This window comes from Pongo abelii, chromosome 3 (genome assembly GCF_028885655.2).
Source record: "Pongo abelii isolate AG06213 chromosome 3, NHGRI_mPonAbe1-v2.0_pri, whole genome shotgun sequence".
NCBI lineage: Eukaryota > Metazoa > Chordata > Mammalia > Primates > Hominidae > Pongo > Pongo abelii.
The window spans coordinates 172,139,518-172,164,070 of record NC_071988.2 but is presented as its reverse complement, the minus strand read 5'-3'; the positions used below and the strand labels follow the sequence as shown (position 1 = coordinate 172,164,070).

Below are 24,553 nucleotides of genomic sequence, written 5' to 3'. Positions count from 1 at the left end.
ATCTGCAGCAGATGACTTAGAATATTTAATTGCTGTTAGGCTTTTTGAGTAGATTAGTTGAAATCTCTAGTTTAGCATTTTTCATCCTTACATGTGGGGATTTCAAATGTGGCATCACTAAGAATGTTAAGCCTCGATTTTGAAGATGTTATTTAATAACTTTTAGAATAAAAACTTACTTGCCTACCTGTGGGGTAATGCTATCGGCATAGATATTTGGCTTGTAATTTTGTCAAATTTTCCTGGCACAAATAAATTTGTTAGAATTTTAGTGTTTTTAAAGAAAGCATATGAATGAAGCAGATTTATTATTTTAAAATCCAAGATGTTCCCTATATATAGTTACCATTTTTGTCTTTAAAAGCCATTGTTTCAATGGAGACCTAAATGGCTACCATTAGCAGATAGACTATCAGGATGAACAAAAATAACCTTAAGCTCTAAACCAATTCATTTATCATTTCCCCAAGTATAACCAGAAATCTAATATGTAATTATCTATATGAAGGATAAATACCACTCTGGTTCTTAAATCTTGTTTTGTTTTGAGTAGATATGATTTGCCATATATTAAAAAAAACTAAAATGCTCACTTGGGTAGTTTAAAAGTCAGGAAAATAATAAAGCCCATTTGCTGAGTCATTTAAAGCATTATTTCTGAATTTTAGACCCATCATTTTCTTTGCACCTTGACAATGAATATCCTATGCTATCAAGTCTAATTAAATGAATTCAGCAATTGTTGTAACCCTTAGGGTAAGCATGGCTAAACTTTTTCAGTAAAGAGCCAGATAGTAAATATTTTAGGTTGAGCACCTCTAATCTGCAAATCCCAAGCCCGAAATACTCCAAACTCTGAAACTTTTTAAAGACCAACGTGACAAGACAAGTGGAAAATTCCACACCTGACCTCATGTGACAGGTCACATTCAAACACAGTCCAAACTTTACGTCAGGCACAAAATTATTTAAAATATTATATAAAATTACCTTCAGGCTATACATATATACATACATACATACACATATATACGTATCTATGTATATATATACATATATATACGTATATATGTGTATATATACATATATACGTATATATACACATATATACGTATATATTCCATATGAAACACAAATTAATTTTGTGTTTAGACTTGGCTGTCATCCCCAAGATATCTCAATCTATGAAAATATTCCAAAATCTGAAAAAAAAATCTGAAATCTAAAACACTTCTGGTCCCAAGTGTTTCAGATAAGGGAAACTCAAGCTGTTCTTAACTCTACCAGTATAGCACAAAAGCCACCATAAATAAAATAGAAATGAATGAACATAAATAACTCTTTTCTGATAAAACTACATATATAAAACCAGGCATGGGCAGGATTCAGCCTTTGGCCCTAGTTTTGCTGTTCCTGCCCTAGATCACTGGTCAACAGACTTTACACTTCTACCTCCTAAAAGAATTATTTAAAACCATGTATCCTCTCAGACATTTTTAAGTTGACATTTAAAAGTTTTCATCACAAATTTAAATAGTTGCAAAGGTTATACATTCTGGCATAGTGTAAAAATTGTTTAATATATCCAATAGAATCTAAGTATCAGAGTGAACTGATACTCAGTAAACAAAATTTTAATATATCCAGTAGAATCTAAATATCAGAGTGAATTGATATTCAGTATTTTCTGTTTCTAAAAAATACATTGAAAACCCATTAACATATGGAAATTTCACATTATTACTTTTTTATCTTGAATTTATATTTTCATTCTACTTCCCCCAGATAATTTTATGTTAACTTTAAAAAATTGATTACCCTATTATGCTTTTCAGCCATAAAAATGTGTTTGCAAAATTAAGCATATGTATTCAATTTAAATTTTAAAATTTCCTATGACCATAAGGCTCAGCTTTTAAAATAAATTTATCTGTATTGAGTGCTTATTACAAATATTAATGTATTTATTTAATTATATTATAAAGTTTAATAAATGTTTATATAAAATGAACATTTATTACAAATACATCATCAGCAGGTCTATCTTACTTGTTTTTATAGATGGAACCTCTGAGCAATGTTATACTCCCTTAGGAAAATGATGGGAAAGAGCTTTGTTTCAACTGTACCACTCAAATCTTTGAACTCTTTCTGCACTAGTGGCAATTCATATAGTGATCTATTATTAAGAGTTATTTTTATGGTTTATTATTAAGTAATCTATAATGTTAACAGTCTATCATTAAAACTTATTTTTAATGATCTACCGATTGACAGCATGATTGGATCCTCATTCCATTTTATTGAAAGCAGTAAATTGGAAACCACCTGACTTGCAGAATGATTTGATACTTATACATTCACTTTTCAGTATCACCTCAGTGTTTTGAATTGTCCCTTTATTGGGGGCAAGAAATTATACTCTGGGGTAAAGCACATAGTAAGATTCTGTGTGGAAGGGAAAGTCTTTATTTTATCTAGTAGAAGAAGGGCGTGAGAAAGAAGAGGTAAGAAAGGAAAACTCACAGGAGAGTTCTCAGGCAAATCAATTTTAAGCAGTAGAATATATTCAAGTTGAGGAATTAGAAAATTACTGGTTTTAACTTCTGAACCTGTGTATCTCTTAGGAAGTCTTACACCTCCAGGGGTATGCATACCCTAGTTTGAAGACTGCTTATCTAGATAAATATACTTTAGCTGGATGGGGGACTTGGCAATGTTAAATTACAAGTAAGCACTTGCTTAGAAAATAGTTCATGTGTGTGCTGAGGGGGCATCAAGCCTTTGCCAATGGGTACTTTGTGGTCACTCAATTCAAAATTATGTACATGCCCACATCTGTTGAGGTCCTCCCAAGAGATCATCCCAATCCCCCAAGAAAGTTCAGCGAAAGTTTATATCATAGGAGCAAAAGTCACATAAACACTGACAAGAATAAACATGTTTACAGCTCTCATGTGGAATAAAGTACTGCAGTAACCAGTGCAGAAAGTACCACATACCTTGTTTTAATTGCTAGGTTTCTTGGAATTAAAAAAAAAAAATTGTATCACACAACTTCATTGCAATGGGATACTTGATTGCAGTTGGTGGACACTGTCTCTCTGTAATAACACTATGATATCCATAAAAGCTTTTATTATGTGCCAGCAACTTCTGTTTGTTAGAAGGAGAGGGAAAAAATGATTCCCAACTAGGATTCTGCCCTTTTCACTACTGCTGTCGCTTTCTAGCCCATTAATCCTCCAAAAGCATATGAAGCCTCCATCATCAAACAGTTATCCAATAATCTTAAGTGGTTGTGTCCACAGACATTAGCAGAATTTCTGCAGTGTTGCACATGTATGTGTACATGTGTGCCGTGTTGTATGTGCCATGAGGGCAACAGATCCATCAGTCCTGTGTCCCCAGTGGGTCCCAGCAAGCACTGGAGAGTATTTTGAATACTTTTTTTTCTTCTGTTTTACTTTCTGAGCTTTCTATTAAACTACCCACATTAATATAGTTGTTACATACAATGAATAGAATATAAATATTTTTCTATGTTTGATTTTTCAAAAAATTGAAAATTATAGTGAAAAGCTTAATAATCAGATGCAGAAGTCTGTTTGTTCTGATTTCTGGTACAATCAAATTTCTTTAGCAGCAGAAGAATCCTTATTTGTACTGGAGAGATGATGGTGAAATAACCCTTAGATCACTAGAAACAAAGCTTTCTATTTGGTTGGCCTCAATGCCAAAAAAGTCATCTCAGTGAAGATTCCGTTTCTGATAATGGCACATTCGATGGTGTATTTCTGGGCGATTATTACTCTTCCCATGTGCTCGGTGTTGCTCTATGTCTGACCTTTTTCTTTGTGACAAACCCCATCTCAGGTGCTCTGTAGCACTTTGAAACACACTGCCAAGGCTGTCTTGTTTTATTGCTTAAATAAGGAGTAAGAAAGTGGCAGTCTGCTGTGCTTTGACTTTTTCAATTACAGGAATCTTTAATAAACAGTCATTCTACCCTTTCCTTACATGCAAGTGCAGTTGTAAATAGGGGAATGGGAGTTCCCATCTAGTCAAATTAAAGACCCGTTCAAGCCAAAGTAGTACAAGATGCTACAATATTTCAAATGTATGACATTTAAATCCTAATATCTCTTCCTTGTGACAAAATGTTCAAGGTAATAGATTGTCACAACATGAACCATTCTCATGACAATAAATGTAATGAGATTGTCAGAAACACAAACCTAACTATGATGCAATCTGGAGATTGTAATCTAGTTTGGTTCTGCCCAAGAGCTAGAAAGCATGTTCTGTGAATTGTGTTCTATTTTTAAATTGTAGTGTGTTATTCTTTCTTTCCTCTAAGCAAAATTTTTAACTGAGATATTGAATTTAGCTACCCACATTTTTCCAGCAATTGGATATGTTTTCCTACTTGGTTTTTCAATTATTATACTTAAAATTAAGGATCAAGTACTCTTATCTGGGAATGTGTCTCCTCTTCTCCCTCACTATAGGATTTCTTTGCCCATGTGGGTTTAATAGTTGTTTTTCCTCCCTATTCTTACAGCCAGCAATACAGGAATGCACAGGAGGCAAATCACTGACCTTTTAGACCAAAGTATTCAAGTGCATTCCCAGTGCTTTGTCATCACTTCAGACAACCGCTATATTCTCGTCTGTGGCTTCTGGGATAAGAGTTTCAGAGTCTATTCTACAGACACAGGTAATTTTCATTTTCTTTATCAGTGAACTAAAGTTTACTATAAGTAGTATTGAGAGGCTTAGGATGCATTCTCATCTGCTTCCTTCCAAAAATTACAAAATCCTAAAATTTACAAAATAAGGAGAAGAGGGCATTGTTTTCCCTCTTCAAATAATAATCTACTATATATAGTCCACTATTAAATTTGCTTCAGCATGTTTGTAAGAGACAGTTTTTTAATAGGTTTGTGACCCAAGCTCATGCTTACAGAATAAATGATTCATTTTGAAGGCAAATCCTGGTATGTAAGTACCATGCGTGAGTATATGCATAATCTTACGGCAAGTGCACATACACAGACGTGTATTTTCTCACTTTTGTATTATTTAAAGGATTTTCTTTTTCTTACTTGAAAGACTCATTAAGTGTAACTCTTGGCAGTAGATATCTTGCCTCCACCCAATTCTGCATAGAATCTTGCTGAAATCTACACCATCATGAAGAAAAGTAGCTGACTATTGCTTTTATGTGTGACAGGAGCTCTTGTTAAAATATAAAAATTTTCAGTCTATATATTCATTTACATGCATCTCCCTAAGGGACAAACCAAGCTGAGCTCAGTATTACTGTAGGAGATCTGGCTGAGTAAATGTTTATAAATTTTTGCATGTAAGAAATTGAGAAACATTGAGAAATTTAATGGTGTCCCTTAAAATATTTTAGTAATTGTTACAGGATGAAATAAAGTTATAGTAAATATATAGTTTGATATTTAAAATAATTAAAATGAGATCTTAATTCTTTAGAGCTAATTGATCTACAGTCATGTGTTGCTTAACAACAGGCATACATTCTGATAAATGCATTGTTAGGGGATTTTATCGTTGTACAGCATCGTAGAGTATACTTACACAAACTAGATGGGATATCCCAGTATACACCTAGGCTATGTGGGGTCACATATTGCTCCTAGGCTACAAATCTGTACAGCATACTAGTATACGGGATACTGTAGGCAATTGTAACACAACGATAAGTATCTGTGTGTCTAAACACATCTAAAAATAGAAAAGGTAAGTAAAAGTATGGTATAAGAGATAAAAACCATTCCATTGTCTTCTGCAAGTAAAAAATAATAATAATAAAAGATAAAAACTGGCATACCTGTATAGGGCACTTCCCATGAATGAAGCTTGCAGGACTGGAAGTTGTGCTGGGTGAGTCAGTGAGTGAGCGGTGAGTGAATGTGAAGGCCTAGGACATGACCGTATACTACTGTAGACTTTATAAAACTCTGTACACTTAGACTACACTAAATTTGTTTTTAAAATTTTTTCTTTAGTAATAATTGGCTTACTGAAGCTTTTTTACTTTATAAACTTTTTAATGATTTTAAGCTTTTCAACTCTTGTAATAACACATAGCTTAAAACACACACACATTGTACAACTGTACAAAAATATTTTCTATATATCCTTATTGTATAGCTTTTTTTCTATTTTAAAAAATTTTTAGAAAACGAAGACAAAAACATATAAATTAGGCTAAGCCTCCATAGGGTCAGGATCATCAATATCACTGTCTTCCACCTCCACATTCTTGTCCCACTGGAAGGTCTTCAGGTGTAAGAACATGCATGGAGTTTTCATCTCCTGTGATAACACTGCCTTTTGGAATACCTGCTGAAGGGTTTGCCTGTGCCTATTTTAGAATCAACTTTTTCTTTTTATAGGTAGAAAGACTATACTTTAACAATAAAAAGTATGGGATAATAAGTACATAAACCAGTAACAGAGTTATTTATTAATAACTAATAATTAATACAGTACATAATTGTATGTGCTGTATCTTTATACATCTGGAAGTGCAATAAGTCCATTTAAACCAGCATCACCACAAACGTGAGTGATGCGTTGCACTACAATGTTACCACAGCTATGATGTCAATAGGTGACAGGAATTTTTCAGCTTCATTATAATATCATGGGACCACCATCATATATGTGGTCCATCGTTGACCAAAAAGTTGTTATAAAGCTCATGACTATATATTATGACAGTAGATATTTCAGCTGGAACAAAGGCCTACATATATCTTTATTTAATGTTTTAGGAATTGAAAAATCTTTTAAATTAAAATTTCTAGTTATTTGAATGCTTTATGGTAAATCATCTTTCAGTCTTATTAATAATCTTTATAAAATGTTTGAGTCCGTACTCCTGCCTTAATATAGTTTATAGAACAATTAATTTTTGGTTATTGAAGGAGTTTGTTCGCGAACATCTTTTTAATCTTTATTGTTTGTTATATGGAATTGATGACATGGTTTTCTTATAGTTTGCATCTTTATTCTGTAGGTGTAGGAAAGAAAACATCACCATTCAAGCGTTTTTGATTATTTGGGCTTTTACTAGATGTTTAAGTCTATGGGGTGGATTACTATTGAACCTAAACACTCCTCTTTGAGTCTTGGACACGTCTTTTTTTTCTGCTTATTTTAAAGAAGACAGTTGGAGACAGTATAAGAGACAGTTGGAGTACAGTGGCACAGTTATGGTTCACTGCAACCTCAAACTCCTGGGCTCAGGTGATCTCCTCCTGCGTCAGCCTGCCAAGTAGCTGGAACCACAGGCACATGCCACTACGTCCAGCTATTTCTTGTTTTTTTGTTTTGTTTTGTTTTGTTTTTTGTTTTTTAATTTTTATAGAGACAGGGTTCTCACTCTGTTGTCCACGGTGGTCTTAAACTCCTGGAGATTTTCTCAAATATTCTTTTGGACTTCATATTGTTTTTCCATATATTTTTTAAGTGATTAAAACATTTTTAAACATGAAAATGAATTTTACACTGTAATATAGAACTAATAGAATTGTAAACCACCCTTTTTGGTTTACAGTGCAAACCATAGAGTAATTCACCACCACCACAATCAAGGTGCAGAGCACCCCCAAATATCCTGTGCCACCTACTAGAAGTCAGCTTTTTACCCCACCCTCAACCTCCTGGCAGCAACTAATCTATTCCTCATCTTTAGTTGTGCCTTTTTCAGAATGTCATATAAATGGAATCACAAACCATGTCAATCTTTGGTTTTGACGTTTGAGTGTTTTTAGTTTGTTGACATTCTATATTATTGTTTTTTAAAGACACTCAATATTAATATTTGTAAAGTAAAGCTAACTTCACTTTCATATAATACTAATAATTAAAATCCTATATTGACACAATTTTATAGAATTTATAAAATTCTCTCACATACTAGATATTGTTTCAGTCTCACAATAATCCTGTGAAGTAGACAGGTGTCTTATCCCCATTTTTCAGATAATAAAACTGAGGTTTAGAGAGATTATGTAACTTGTTGAAATGTATGTAGCTAATAGTGACAGAAGTAGGCCTTGGACCTAGCTTTTTAAATTTTAAATGTAGCACGCTTTGTGGTCATAGCATGTTGTCTCATCCAGGTGTTACCAGTCAGTCACTGATTTTTTTGGGAAAATGTAATTTGTAACACTAAGTTCCTAGTATGTCTGCCATGTTACATTAGACTTAATAAACCTGATGTCATTCTTTTCCCTCTTTCAAAATACCTTCTAATGTACTGTCTTTAAAAATGTGTGTGTTTGTGTGTATAAAACGTACAAATAAGGAATAGCCTTAAACTTCATTTCAGTGGGACTGACTTAGCTTGTGAAATAAAAATATTTATACTTACCAGAAAAGTTGTAGAAAAAAAATCTCAAACGATAGTCTTGGTGTCTTTCTTAATATCTTGTATAAAAACTCTGATGCTAGTTTTATTTAAAATAATTTCAGTTAGGGTAAATATGTGTCTGTGATTTTACAACAATAGGAATATTAAATATTTTTTCTTAAGTTTAGCACAGAATCAAGGGAAAATCGTATGATCAGTAATATATAATGGCGAAGCTAACACAAGTGTTAAATTCAATTATATTTTAGCACACAAGCCAAAAAAAAAAAAATCCTTCTCTTATTAGATTGGGGAGGAGGGAGGAGAAACATGGATTGTAACAGGAAATTCTTTAAACATAAATCATGTTTTCGGGCCACAACCAGAACAGCAGAGGTAACAATAAAACCTTCCCCTGGCAGTCGGAATTATTTTCAGGCCACATTTTAGATTCAGTGGTGCAGAGTCCTGAGCTTGAATTTTTTTATTTGTAGCACAGCTGTCAAATAAAACATTAACTAGAAAATTTGTTCTGTCAAAAAAGGGATATTCTAGTGCTTGTGGTAATATTTGATATTAGTGTGTGGAGAGGTGGACTGGTATTAAAGGAAACAAAAAATAAAGGTTGAGGAACACTTATAAGATTATCAGAAAATAATTTACCAAAAAGAGCAGCAGGTATTTATATGCTGTGATTTATTTAGGAGGAGTGAACCTCAACCTTATAGCAATAACAAATATTGCTGAGGAAGGCTGCCAGAACAGGAAAAAGTAAACTTAAAAAAATAATGTTTTCCAGAGTTGAGCCCAAAGTATAAATTGTAAAGAATAAAGTTAATTTGTGTTAACATATAAAACCCTTTAGATGTAACTGCTTAAATGTCACTCTCTCATTTAGATCTTCCCTGACACCCAGTGTAAATTTGTTCTATCTTGTTATTGTCATTAATCCAACCTTGTTCTTTTCTTTTATACTACTTATCCCTATTCATAATTATATACCAGTCCGGGTTTGTTTAATGACTGTCTGCCCCACAAGACTGTAAAGGCTATGAGGGCAGGGACCATGTCTATTTGTTCACCACTGTATACAGGTAAGAAGGCCTAATGCTTGGCACTTAATAGGTGCTAAGTATTTGTTGAATGAAAACTAATTGTGATAACTTTTTGGAAAACAATCAAAACACTAAAAATTTTAAAAAGGAACCAGAGTGACTGAATGTATGTTTCCTTACACTGACATTGGAGAAACAGAGCAGTGACTTCAACTCATGAGAATTACCATGTGACTCTTGTAAAACTCTGCCACTATATTTAATCCATCCCACCTTTACAGCTAAATTTTTTCCCTTTGTCCTCACATGAGTTGGAAATTAAGTTACCAAGTGAATAGCTGTTCTTTGCAAGCCTCCTACTGCACTAAGAACACCTGGGTTTCCTCTATGTGGTCTACCTCAAGTACCTGGTTAGTTATTTCACTCATCCTCACTCCTACAACGCACTGACTGTTGGGTTTCAAATCTGAAATATACCTGCCCATACATAATCTATTTAAATCACACCTATATTTTATGTGCTCTCAGCATTTAGGCATAGGCTAAAGCAGAAGTCATATATATACTCTATGATCACATCACTATATGATGTATTCAGTTTCTTTCAGTAGTTAAAATACATTTTCTAGTTATTAATAAAACTGCTTTCAGCTACCTAACTTTTGTCTTATCCTATGTAAGGCCTGTGTGAACTCTGATCCCCGCCAATTTACCACTGAACCTCCACATTCTGTTTGTCATGTAAATTGAAAATGAAGTAAAAATTATTATATATTTCACATTTAATTTGCTCAATTTTTTTTAATTCTTGAAGGTCTTGGATTCTTCTTTATTCTTTATTGATATAAGCTTATTTTTTAATGAAATGTTTTGGTGTCAACTTAAAAGGCTGAAGAAATTCAAAAGTGAACATCTTGAACATTTAGCAGCTAGAGACACTTGCTTTGAAGTCTGCTCTCCCTTAATCACAGGAGAAAAAAAGTACTATATTAGTTTTGCAACTTGAGATTGAAATGAATCTGATTTTAAATTTATTAGAAGTAGGCTATATGCAAGACTGCCACTCATGAATGAAAACATGTATTTGACTTTTCCATCTGATTTAGATAATATTTCAGAATTTTATTTCTAAATTTTCAGCCTTCATAATAAGCCTTAGATTTATTAAAATCAAGAATTTTAAAAATTTAATGTAAATATTATCTTATATTTATTATCTTGAAAAGTTAAATAAACTTGATATGCCAGTACTTGGGACCTTAACCTTTTAAGAAATTTACAGTGTATTACGGGTTAAACACATAAACTATTTAGGCATATTAATTTAATTTTCAGCTTAGTAGCCTTTTTTTCTTGAACATTGGAATTATATTTTATAATCGAAATATAAAAACTTATTTAAAAAAAAGAAAGCCATGCTGAATATTAAGGGTAGACACTGTATGGCATTCATCTGTAGACTCTGTAGACATTTCAAAGGAAATATGTTAGCTAGAAATTCTAAAGATGGAATGGGGGTCTGTCACAGATATTTAATTCTTTAGACAAGTTTGTGTGAATTACTACCACCGTATCTGGTTAAACAAAGATTCTTAAAGGGTGAGGGCTGCTGGGTGCGGTGGCTCACACCTGTAATCCCAGCACTTTGGGAGGCCCAGGCGGGCGGATTACGAGGTCAGGAGATCGAGACCATCCTGGCTAACACAGTGAAACCCCATCTCTACTAAAAATACAAAAAATTAGCTGGGCGTGGGGGTGGCGAGTGCCTGTAGTCCCAGCTACCCGGGAGGCTGAGCGGGAGAATGGCGTGAACCCGGGAAGCAGAGCTTGCAGTGAGCCGAGATCATGCCACTGCACTCCAGCCTGGGCGACAGAACGAGACTCCGCCTCAAAAAAATAAATAAATAAAAATAACAAAAAAGGGTGAGGGCTTTACTTTTTTTCTGACACCTTTACATGAACAACTGTTCTGTGTTTGAAGCCCTAGATATATAGTAAGTTTACTGGGTTCGTCTCCATTGTCCCCAGTCATTACCATCTTGATTTCACCCTCAAGGAATTTCCATCAGAAAATTAAGTCAAAGAATCACCTGGCTCAAATTGCAATCACAATATATTAGTTCTTTCATCATAATTTCCATATAATCCTGATTTCAAAAGGTAGCTCTCCAAAGTGACTTATATTGTCTTTGTATAGATCACTTAAAACAAGAAATACATTAAATCTTCAGTAATTCAGAAACAGGTTTTTATTAGTGACATCTATATTATGAGTACTTTTACAGAAAAGCTACTAAGTTTTATTTTGAATCATATAGAGTAACTCAAGAAAGTGTTAAAATGGTTCCAAAAGGGTTCTCCTGGGCCTGCTTAAATCAGTAAACATGATTCATTTGTAATTTATAGAAACCATTTGTAATGATACAGTGCCATGGTCCTCAAGTATTATTTGTTGAAATAGTTTTAACACATGCCTTTCAAAAATGTTAACACTTTTCAATTGATTTTTTTTGTTGTTCTTGTTAGCATGCAAAGAAAACTTAGGTTGGACCATGTCAAATTATTATAAAATCTGAATTATGACCATCAGAGTTCATATAGCTTCGTTGTTTTACAAGTTATCTGTTCACTAGAATTTTTATTTTTTTAATAGCAATTTTAAAGAAAATTGTTTTGCATTACAGGAAGATTGATCCAAGTGGTGTTTGGCCATTGGGATGTCGTCACTTGCCTTGCTCGTTCTGAGTCATATATTGGGGGAAATTGCTACATTCTCTCAGGGTCACGTGATGCAACTCTTTTGCTGTGGTATTGGAATGGAAAATGCAGTGGGATTGGAGATAACCCAGGCAGTAAGTATGACTCATTTTTTAAGTAAACTTTTACAAGGATGTAGAGAATAACATTTTGCAGTAAAGTTACCTTTTTGTTATGGTAAAAGTGAAACAGGATTATCAAGTATTTTTAATTTATTATAATTTAAGAATGATCCAGATAGCCTCATTATCAACATTTTGTGACCATTGATAATTAAAATCTAAGCATGAAATCTTATGTTTCATATTTATAGGCTATTCTTATGATCCAAAAATTCTAGTTCTTCATTGGAAATAGCTGTCACCAAATAAAGTAGTTTTTTATTCATGAAGATACAGCATAAAAGAGCAATCACATATTACCTTGTTTATTGAATTCATATTTTAAAAGAACAAAATAAAAATTATAATTTCATAGAAACAAGCTAGTCTTTATAAAATTATGCTTCCATTTACATATTAAAAAGATAAAACAGGTCATAAAAGGCCAATGTGGAATACTCAAATTGGCTCTTGGTTTTTCAGATGGGAAATGAAAATGTTCACCAACAGCCTTAAACATCTTTATGAAACTATGCTGAAGGCAGTAAAACAAAAAATGTGTAACCATTTAAAATTGTAATTCACAGAAGGCAAAAAAGGAAGCAGCTACCATTAAAACCAATCGCACACAGCTGCAGAAAAGAAATGGCTTTAGAAAAACACATTAAGAAGTAGGAAAAAACAATTAAAGGGACCACCTGAAAAATGAGAATTTAATTAAAATGATTATGACAACACTGTAGAATTCCTGCAAGAATAGCTTTAGATTTTTACTTCAGAAGGTGGAGCATTTTAACTGCTCTTAAATATTTACAGTTTCTTAATTTAAGGCAAGTTGCAATGTATTTGGTTAAGGAAGGATCACATTCTTCCTGATGACTTTACCTGAATACTCGGTCCTTGCTCTGTCACTCCACCCCAGATTGTGAAATGGTCTAAATATGTTTTAAGTCCAGCATATTTTGGATTGACTTCTCAAAGCTGTGCTTAAATGTATAATATTTGTATGAAAATAAACCTTTTTTTCAAAACATTTAGTCAAATGCTAGTATAATGTTAAAAGAAGTGTGTGTGAAGTATTTTTCAAAGCTGTTTCTTATTATGTACATTATAGACTTTGATGTGATAGGTAAACACAGTTTTTATCCAATGAACATCTAATAGATATTTCCTGTTTTAATCAAAAAAGGGATAATTTCCTATGCAAATAGGATATGAAAAATAATTTTAAAGCTGAGATGCTATTGATAATACAGACTTTGTGATCAAATTGTAGTGTGTGTATATGTCAGAGTAGGTGTACATGTATTTCAAATTTATACAGACATCTCTATGTAATTACAATAGAAATTATAAAGATGCAAATTTCAGGGATTTTGTTTTTCATATTCTTTTGAAAAGTACCATGTTCTTTTCATCATGAACACAATATTCTGGTCCTTCTTCCTGTCTGTCCTCTTAGAATAAGTGACTACTTTCAATTTCTTTTTTCTTGTTTCTGTAAATCCAGTTACCGAGATTCACTCAATTATCTCAAGCAAACCTATATTTAAAATTGATAATAAATCTACCATTTTGCTATTTATCTCAAAATATTTAAGAACTTTTTCTTGCCTTAAAAATGTAAGATATTTCATGCACATATGGAAATCTAAACACACATAGATATTTGGGTTCTTGGTTTCTTGTTTTATTTTACTTAATCATGTTGTCTATGTTATACACCGTCATTACCAATGTGTAGTCTAAAAAGCAGCTAAAGACTTATTAGCTACACTTGTATGTAATTGCTATTGCATTTCAGAAAGTTAAGTATACCTTAAAGTTAGGAATTTTCAGCTTTTTGCGAAGGAAGAAAGTATGATATATATCATGATATATGTATACATTTAAATATATTTTCATATGTTTAAATACTTTGTAACTCAACCTAGAGATTGTTTTTACATGCATGGCCTTTAAAAAACGAATTAAGTAGGACTGAACAAATCCTGGGGTTTGTAGTAAAAAAAAAATCTAAGTTCCAAGCTTTGCTGTGGTCCTTCTGTCTTGTCTGTAAAATGAAAGCAACAACAGAACTGAGTTAAGGTGTTATCAGAAGCACAGGATGATTAGAGCAAATAAATCACCACAAAACACCATCTTGTTGGCATTAGAGTAAATATTATAATGTTGTATTTTTCATAGCATACTTCATCTATACCCTCTCATTGTCTGCAGTATGGTGGACATTACCTCCTAGTAATCCTAGCAATGAAAAGAAAAACAATAAAAGAATAATATAACAGCACATCTAATAAAAATTTTAGAAAATTGTAATGTATCTTGACTGAATTAAATTACCTTTCTCAAAGTGAATCTTATCCTTTCAAGCCCCCCTATAATGTCTGATGCCCCGATTTAATTTTGCTTCAGCTTTGAAAGATGAATCCAGGAGAAAGACAAATAGGCACTTTTTCTTATAATGAGAGTTTACACATATTACAATAGAAAAATGGAAAATGCAATCTACGCTTTTCAAAAGAAAATGACAAACAAAAACAAAGACATTGTTACCGTGTGTAAACTGTTTCAAACATTCATGCAAGCTGGTTCGGATTTTATAAGCCTCTGGCTCATTGATGGTTCCACGATGCAGCTGCTGAAGTCAGAGCTTTTCAGATGAAGGGTTTTAGGTTATGTGTATTCCTATATTGTACCTCTTAGATACAATGTAAATGACCTTTAAGAAGTGGTGAAGCGTGTATATACATATAATTGCAATATGTTCTATAAATGCACATTAATACCTCAACTTTAAATTTTTTATTGTAGACTTTTTCTTTCTTGAAGGGAAAATAGATAAAAGAAAACCAGGTTATTGCTTTTTCTGCATTTTATAGGTCTATTTCAGGGTTTCTTTATTTAAAAAATTATGAGAATAGGTAGTCATTTTACTTTCTAGGGTCATAAGCCTACATACACTGTTTTTTCCAAATCTAATATTGATGTTGTATGTAAAGTTGATAGCTGTATGACAATGTTTTAAAAATATCATATTATCTAATATTAATATACATACTGCTTTGGCAAACTCAGGCTAATTCAAACTGGATAAAACCCATAAATACATCGCTTCTCAGCCTTTTGGCTAAGATCAAGTGTAAAACCTATAAATACTGTAATTTGGGGCTTTAAAAAGTGTAAATATTTTATGAAACCTACCTAGACTACATAGCAAAAGGCTTATTTTCCTGTATACCAGATAGTTTTTCATCTTTGACTCTATTGTTTTGTAATAATTATCTCCTGTGGAATGCAGTTTTCTCAATGAGAAGAAAAATGAATACAGGATTCCATTTAATTAGGGATTTAAAAAATGAAATTAACCAAGAGTATTTCACTGAAAGATGTTTTGTACATGAAAGCATGGCATCTCTCTCTCCTTGTCCTAGTACTCTGTGTTTTAGGACTGAGCCTTGTCACCAAAGTGCTTTTCCTGAGATAGTTATTTCGCCTTCAGAATAATGCTCTCCAGACTGTACATTTTCAAATTTTGGAGAAAATGTTCCCCAGTGCATTCCATTGATAAATAAATACTTTAAACTTTGACATGATCTTATTTAGATAAGCAAGATGAATGTATAAAAACAGTTATTTATTCACTATTTTATATTCATAAACATGGATTTAAAAAATTAAATGTTTATTAGGTATTTTTAGATATTTGAATAATATCTTTTAAAGCCACATTCGATCAGCTTCAGAAGCAAATGGTTGCTAACTGTGAGGGTGTTGCACAGATTTGTGTGTGTAGTATTTCAGTAATACATTTTCCATTCTCGCATTCTGGTTTTGATTTGATTGAAAGGTGGCATTTTTTTTCTTTTCCTCATTGCAATCAGACATGCTAATCTATGTCAGCTTTCTCCTTTATGGGATTGGCGTCTACTGAAAAAAAAACCTAACTTTTCTTCATAACAACAAGATTCTGTTCTTTAAGAATATTTCAGCACCGTTAATTAGAAAGAAGGTTTTATTAACCATAAGGCTAGCACTAACAGACCACAGAGCTGTTTTTTAAAGTACTGTATGCCATAGCTGCCCTGCTTTTTCTCTGTCTAAAACTTCATTTTGTTATACGCTCATCAATCACTTAAGTCATTACCGTAAATCCTACTGTTGTTAATTTTACTAGTATCACCCTAATGAGACATTCCTGCTATAATTAAAAATGAATTCTAACTTTAAGGCATTCTAAATTTTTTTTAATGAATTTAGAATGATCTTGCCATGTGACTATAAATACTACTGATACACATAGACTACTCATCAAGTCTGTAAGAAAAGTAGTATCATAACATGTCCAGGTGTGAATTATTTACTGGCTGCCTCTGTGCACATGTGCTTATGTGTATGCATATTTTTGTACACATATTTAGGAATTATGTCCTTTTTATTGTGAAGCCTAGTATGTTTTACTGAAGCTGCTGATAAATTCTTATTCTTTGTCTTGCCAAAATATAGGTGGATGTAATATAAACAATATTACTCTCTGTAAGTAGGTGTCCTAGAGCACCATCTGCTGGATGCATTTGGGGACTTAATGTTGGGAAACATGAAAATTGGTACTTGGTTAAGACAGGTGTACTTTGTTTTTAATTGCCTGTGATATATTATTTAAGGGTCACAAATGTCAAGGTATGTACATTTGTGTTGAACCATATGAGTTCTTAAAAAGAAATCACTTTACTCCTCCTTTTACCCCACCCTAACCTGGATTTGCAACTGTATGATAAATATTTTGTGTAAGGAAAAAGTAAGCACAATATTTGCCTACTGAAACAAAGCACCACAGTTGGTGATGAAATAAACTTGTTAGCTTCTTGATCACAGCTCTTCAATAAGTTACAGTTGAGGAAGTTATTTGGATGGTATTTTAAATTTAGGTTCCTTATGTTCACTAGATTCTGAATAAGAAAGTAATGCTTGAAACAAGAAACCATTTTATACCTGGATATGACTCTTGATCTGATCCTTTGTCAGGAACAAGAGTTCTTGTGTGTGTCTCATCAAGACCTTCCCTTCTGGGCCTGCATTTGGAATGTACTGTCACACTACAGCTACCCTGTATTTTTATTTTTTCCTTGAAGCATTTATCAAGAAGTGTTTCAAATGGTATGTTGGCAGTGTTCAAGTTCAGGTGACATTAAAAGTATGTCTATGAAATTCTCCAGAAGGTCCAGGATGTTTAGTGCTCCATGATGTAATGCAGGCCCTCAAGTTCCAGCAAAACAACTCTGTATTTACTGCTTGTAACTAATAGTAGATGTGGTAAAAAGGAATTATATTCATATGGCAAATGAATACAACCTTAATGTGCACCATATGCAGAGTGGCAGGGTGATATGCCAATATATCACATTTATTTACCTTGTTTGGTTGCAGAGAAAAATGACTGTACCATTCAGCCCATAGGTTATAGCCATATAAATATGAGAACAGAAGAACTGATGATTTATACCCTCAGATTGAAACTGAGTATCTTCATATGTAGACCTTTTTAATAGTGCCATGCCAAAGAAAGTTGTCTTAACACTTTATGCTCATATGGGAAATTTAATTTCAAACAATAGTTGGCATTAGTCTAAGAAAGTAAAAATTCCTTCTAGTCAACTAAACGTAGGATTCTTCTGCTTTTAAAATATTGCAGAACTCTCTGCGGGGGTGGGGGTGGTCCATAACATTATTGGTAGAACTACCAAGGATACACTTAATTAAGGCTTCCTGGAACAACATAGTAGACTGACTTTACTACCTTCCAAAAACGCTCATTTCGTAAGAGAAATTCTACGACAGCTTTGTGCCTATGTAACTCACATTTTACTCTAGATATTACTGATAATTTATGAAAAGATAACCATTTTTATATGAAATTCAATATTTAAATCTCCGATTTTTTTTTTTTTACAAAGCAAGTTAAACCCTATTTTTTCTAGTTACCTCAATTTTTATGTGCTATGCTTATTTATATGGCTTTACAGAGCAGAAATTTATAAGTGTTAACAAATTTTTAAAAATTGATTTTCTTGGTCTTTTAACAGGGCCATTATCTAAGTATATCATTACATTTCGTTTATCTGCTAATTTTTTAACAGTAATTTTTTTCACATTCAAGTGAGAAAATGCATGTGTTTGATAAGACTTCAGATTTTGGATTTGAAGTATTTTTATATAGGAAAAAAATTCTCTGAATTGTTTCTGCCTTTTGTGGCTTAAGGCTACATGACTGTTGAGCTTTTTAAGCTTTCATTCTTGTAGCTTGTAACTTTGCACAACTGAGAAATTGCCTTATTTCCTTCGGGTGAGTGGGGTCAGGAGTGTTTAATAGCTAAAGATGTGAAACTCCTCTATAGATTTCAGAGTCCCTTACTTATGTATTTTTAACAAAAGAACATTAAAAATGTTAAGGAGGATGTATTATAAAGAATTTTAAATAATTTGGGTATTTAGGATAAATAGATAAAACCAATTTTCAGTTTTAATTTATATTCATAAAAATCAGACTTAATGTTGCATTTCAACAAATCTGAATAAGATTTCACTTCAGCAAATTTTCTACCTATTTTCTTTTTGGGGGGAGAATTTTACCATGTTTATGTTACCAGACACTCATATGCAGCTACAGGAGCCATAGCTTACCTAGAACCAAAGACCAAGCCCCTCCATGGGAAAACAACAAATGAAGTCTCAAGCAAGTAGGAAAAAAGAAGCACATTAGTTAAGTATAGTAATGATATGTCCATGTAATGAAGTCCTGTACAGGCATTCACAAAGATACTATAAATTTGTAATATTGACATGGAGGGATACACTCTTTGTATTGCTAAGTGTAAAAGATCACCAAGCTACATATGTAACATAAGTACCTATGCCTATGTGTATACACTTGTATTCTATGTACATTTATGCATAGAAAAAGTATGAAATGATCACAAGACATATATTAGCAACATTTATTTATAGGTAGTGGAATTTGGAAGCAATTTTTCATTTTCTTCATCATACTTTACTAAAGTATCTGAATGTTTTATAATGAGCATGTACTACCTTGATAATCAGAGACAATAAAGATACTTTAGGCCAGGCACAGTGGCTCATGCCTGTAATCCTAGCATTTTGGGAGGCCAAGACAAGGGTATTGTTTGAGTCCAGGAGTTCAAAACCAGCATGGGCAACACAGGGAGACGCTGTCTCTACAAGAAGTAAAAAAAAATAGCTGGGTGTGGTGCCTGTAGTCCCAGCTACTCAGGAGGCTGAAGTGGGAGGACCACCTTAGCCCAGGGAGGTCAAGGCTGCAGTGATCTGTGGTTGCACCATTGCACTCCAGCCTGGGCAACAGAGTGAGACTCTGTCTAAAAAAAAAAAAAAAAAAAAAAGCTATTTTAATTTGGGGAATGCACCTAATTACTGTACTGTACCTTCACTCCCCACTGTTAGCCTCTAGGCTGCCAAATATTAGTAGGTGTATCAGAATTTATATGAATTATCAAGGAGAGAACCATCTCTAATTAGCTTTTATGCAACATAGGATCAGATATGATACCTTCAATGAAAGGAGTGTTTATAACCGAGTGAAAAAAGGGATCATTCTGTTGTTACTACTACTACTACTACTACTATTTTTTTTTTTTTTTTTTTTTAAGAGACAGAGTCTCTCTCTGTCACCAGGCTGGAGTGCAGTGGTGGGATCTTGGCTCACTGCAACCTCCACCTCCCAGGTTCAAGCGATTCTCCTGCCTCAGCTCCTGAGTAGCTGGGACTACATGTGGGCACCAGCATGCCCAGATAATTTTTTTGTATTTTTAGTAGAGACAAGGTTTCACCATGTTGGCCATGATGGTCTCAATCTCCTGACCTCGTGATCTGCCCGCCTCAGCCTCCCAAAGTGCTGGGATTACAGGCGTGAGCCACCGTGCCTGGCCTGCTGCTACTACTACTTATAGATGATACTAATGGGTGCTCACTACATGCCAGGCACCATCCTGAGCGCTTTACATATTAACTCACTAATCTTCACAGTAGCCCTGTGTGGTATCTACTGTTAGTATCCTTGACTTATAGATGAGGCATGGAGAAATTATAAATATGCCTTTACTTTCTGCCCTGGGCCTTGACGCTTTTAAGATCTCCTTACTAGAATTATGGAAACTTGCCCAAGGGAGCTCACATAGCTAGCAAGTGCTGGAGCCTAGATTTAAACTCAGGCAGTCTAGGTCAGAGTTATCTAAACTATACATTTAATTAGAATATCAGCTATAGAGAATTTGATGCAATCCTATCACTAAAGCATTCTTAGTAATTGCGAGAGACACAAAAAGACAACTGTATTATACTGAGTTCTTATGACAGTACATGTCATGGTAGGATTTTGTATTTTTCAAATATACATTTAAGGGGTATACTTTTAAGTATACAATTGTAGGTACCCACTCATATAAACCCATTTTCTAATGTACAGTTGACTTTTGAACAACACAGGAGTCAGGGGTGCCAACCCCCCACACAGTCAGAAACATGCATATAACTTTTGACTCCCCAAAACCTAGCTACTGATAGCTTACTGTTGACTTGGAAGCCTTACTGATAACATAAAGTTGGTTAACACATATTTTGTATGTTATATGTATCATATGCTGTGTTCTTATAATAAAGTAAGCTAGAGAAAAGAAAATGTTATTAAGAAAATCATAAGGAGAAAATATATTTACTACGCATTAAGTGGAAGTAGGTCATCATAAAGATCTTCATCCTGGTTGTCTTCACACCAAGTAGACTGAGGAAGCAGAGGGCTGGTCTTGCTGTCTCAAATGGCAGAGGCAGAAGAAAATCCACATATGAGTAGACCCATACAGTTCAAACCTATGTTGTTCAAGGGTCAGCCTTAGTCTTAGAGGGTGATTCCCATGTTACCAACATTTATATGTATCATAGAGAGAAGAGGAGAAATGTTATATACGGAGGACTTACAGTTGTTCTTTGTACCAACAATATCTTGTCTTGCATTAATACTTCTAATATTATTTACAAGAAGATGCTACTAAAATTTCCTTTCTGATGGTTGTTGTACTCTAAATGCAGCTATGGCTTGTCATCTATAGTCTATGTGTCTAATCAGATTGTGATTTTTCACCAAAGAGACCGTGATGAATAGGGGAAGGGAAAAGATTTGGTGAAGATGAAATGTATAGGACAAATTTCAAGTCGTTTTTCTAAGCATAATTAAAATGCAGTATAATTTCCATTGTAAAACTAGGAAGTTAATGGAAAAGGTTTAAGAAACATTTAATAGCTAACCTCATTTCCGCTTTAGCAAAGCCATTTCCTTTCTTGATTTACCATTATGGTGAGCCGCATGAGAAAGCTTAGTATTCAGTTTTCACATGAATGTTTTGTAGTAATCAATTGTAACTAAATGGTACAAAAGGCACATGTAAAATAGAGGTATCCATCTTTAGGAAATGACTGGCATATATTGTATAATATATTTTTGTTTTTTATCTATAATATATATGCCTAATAAGTTCATTATGTATTTGGGCTTTTTAAACAAATATATTTTATTTCTTAATATGTTTTCTATTGAAATTATTACTTTTTTTATAAAGCCAGGTTTTATATTTTGATTTTCCTCTATAAAAGTTCAGATGATACATTTTTACCAATGAAGAAAATTATATTGGTGGTCTTTAAGCATGTTAATTATTGTTAAATATTGATTTTGCATACAAAATTAGTTGTTACAAGTGGTATGGACTTCAGTACTATTATGTTGACCTTTACAAGCATAGATATTTATAATTATAATTTGCAGGTTTATAGTATAGTTGACAAAACCAGATCCAATGATCCTTTAAAATCAAGTTATTTTTAAATAAAAGGCCGTTTTACTCCTTTCTTTATTTCCATAGTACCTCACACATATTAAGAATAGAAACTCAATAAATATTATTAAGTGAATGAAGGAGTGAAGGAATGAATGGGTGAACAAGTGGGATATGTGATTTTCTGGCCCAGCCAGGAGTCATCTAAACTAAGTGTTAATTGGAAGAAATAATTTTAGTTTTACAAAACTAGGAATAGAAAAATGTTTAATCCCGCTTCATTTCATAATAGATGGTGTTGAGAAAATGGAATGAAGAGGATTCACTCTGCTAATAACAACATATTTAACCTACAAGTGAAAACTTTATACTGCATTTCAAAGTGATCTAATTTTCATAAGAGTAAGGAGATGACGCCAAAACACCAAGAACTTTATTCACTGTTTATAAAGTAACTACAAGTTTGCCAGAAAATACATGTCAGATCTATTTGTACCTGGATTGTCACCTGTTTTCCTTAATGGATATAGACCTTATGAAATATTCTTCTCACTGGATATTTATGAGCAAGATACTAGAGAAATTCCTCTTTTCTCCTCTTTCAGGTGTAATTTTAAGTGGTTCGGAGTCTGTTTGATAAATATACTTCATGTTGTGAGGGCACCAAAGAAACACAACTAATGAAAACGTTTGCTATTCTGCCTAGTGGTGTTAAAATATTTCACCTAATGTTTTAAAACTAAGTCCAATATAAATGCTAAGTGGTTATTATAGAGATCTTGTGTTGCTTAAATGCAAGTTAGGTTGTTATAATTGTCTCTGTAAGTTGGTACTGATATCTAGTATTATGTACTGAGAAGTGCCTCTGTAAAACCTGATGTGCCCTGGTATTTGCAGCAGAATTTGGGCTGTCTTTAATCTCATTTAACTTGTTCATCTTCCTTTAAGGCCATCTATAAAGATGCACTGGGTATCCTTTTCAGCCTTTGGTTAGGATTTGCATCAGTAGTCATAAACCTGCTCTCTGGACAAAGACACCCTTTCCTTTGAAGTAATTGCTCAAGCTTTTCAAAGCAGTCCTAGAAGTCTGTCCTCTTTCTCTTTTTATTTTTCTTTAAGAAGAGTCTGAAGTGTAGTCCCTTAAACTAGCAGCAAGATAAGTTTTTCTCTCAGCATTATTGAAGGCCATGACAATTTTTCAAGCAGTAAGACTTTAAAAGGTTCTTAAGGGAATCTGTTCTGCTTTATGGTCTAGCCTTTGGTAGATCCTACTATCTCAGAAAGCAAAGGTAAAGACTTTTTGTATCCCTTAACTATTGCAAATTTTTATCAAAAGAATTAACTTGATATTTTTCAGCAGTTTTTTTTCTTGCTCTTCATTTGGTTTAGAGACTTCAATGAGAGAATATTGATACTTTTGGCATCTTTGAAAAGTAATATATGGCCAGAATCACCTTGTTTGAGCTGATTATTTCTCCCTGGGTATTAACTATGTGGGCTGACAAGTAGTTGGGAGGAGCAGATTTCTGAGAACACTGCAGTGAGAATGAGTTATATGGTTCCAAGATTTTCTTTCTAGGCTTTCCAAACAGAAATGTACACAGATATGGAGGGATTTTGCCTTTCCTTTCTGTGGGATGTTGTCACTTGGGCTCTGCTGTGATCCAGGATGATGTATACAGTGTAACTACAGAGACATAAAAAGATGTATTCTGTGAGCCACATGTGAAGCCTCTGCTCTGCCTCCAATTATCCCCGCTACCCTCAGTAATTTCATTGCAAGTGGTTCCCAAAATGTCCATTGAACTTAAACAGTTTTGACCTGTTAGATTTAAATCCCATATCATATATCTGCTATATTGAAGTGTAACTATTTCAAGCTCTTTATTATAAAACTTATAAAAATTAAGTAGTAGGTATTTATTTTGAACGTACTTTTTGATGAGGAGAAAATGTAAAGAATGCTCAATCTGTACAGCAGATAATAAAGGGAATACAATCTAAAGAAGATTGGAAACAGCTTTTCTTAGAGGAAATGACATATCTTTCCTTATATTGATGTATGTGGGTTTTGAGAGGCCAGTAATGTACATTTCCTATAGGTGAGGAAAGTTAAGTAGCACTGTCTTTTTACTGGAAATCCAGTGACTGTTCGTAAAACTTGTTACCTGAGAACCTAATGATCATAAGTGTACCCTTATGCTTTTAATTTCTTTTTCTTTTTCTCTCTCTCTTTTGTTATTTCCTGAACTGTCTAACCTGCTTCCGGGATTAGCAAACATTTTGCCAAACTTTGAAGCCAAAGTCCTAGCATTGAATAGTTCATTATTTAGAGATCAGGCCCTAGGAAAAGAAGAAATCCTTTTTCAGTTTTGAAATTAC

General features: G+C 33.4%; 1 protein-coding gene across 3 annotated transcripts in view; it reads left to right on the top strand.

The window, feature by feature from the left end:
• LRBA (LPS responsive beige-like anchor protein) overlaps nucleotides 1–24,553 on the top strand; it is a 763,816-nt gene that overhangs the window by 714,808 nt on the left and 24,455 nt on the right. For all 3 annotated transcript variants that reach the window (XM_024245927.3, XM_054553557.2, XM_054553558.2), the window contains 2 exons: nucleotides 4,565–4,720; nucleotides 12,135–12,302. In XM_024245927.3, the coding sequence (XP_024101695.2) occupies nucleotides 4,565–4,720; nucleotides 12,135–12,302 (324 nt within the window). The remainder of the gene's footprint in view (nucleotides 1–4,564; nucleotides 4,721–12,134; nucleotides 12,303–24,553) is intronic.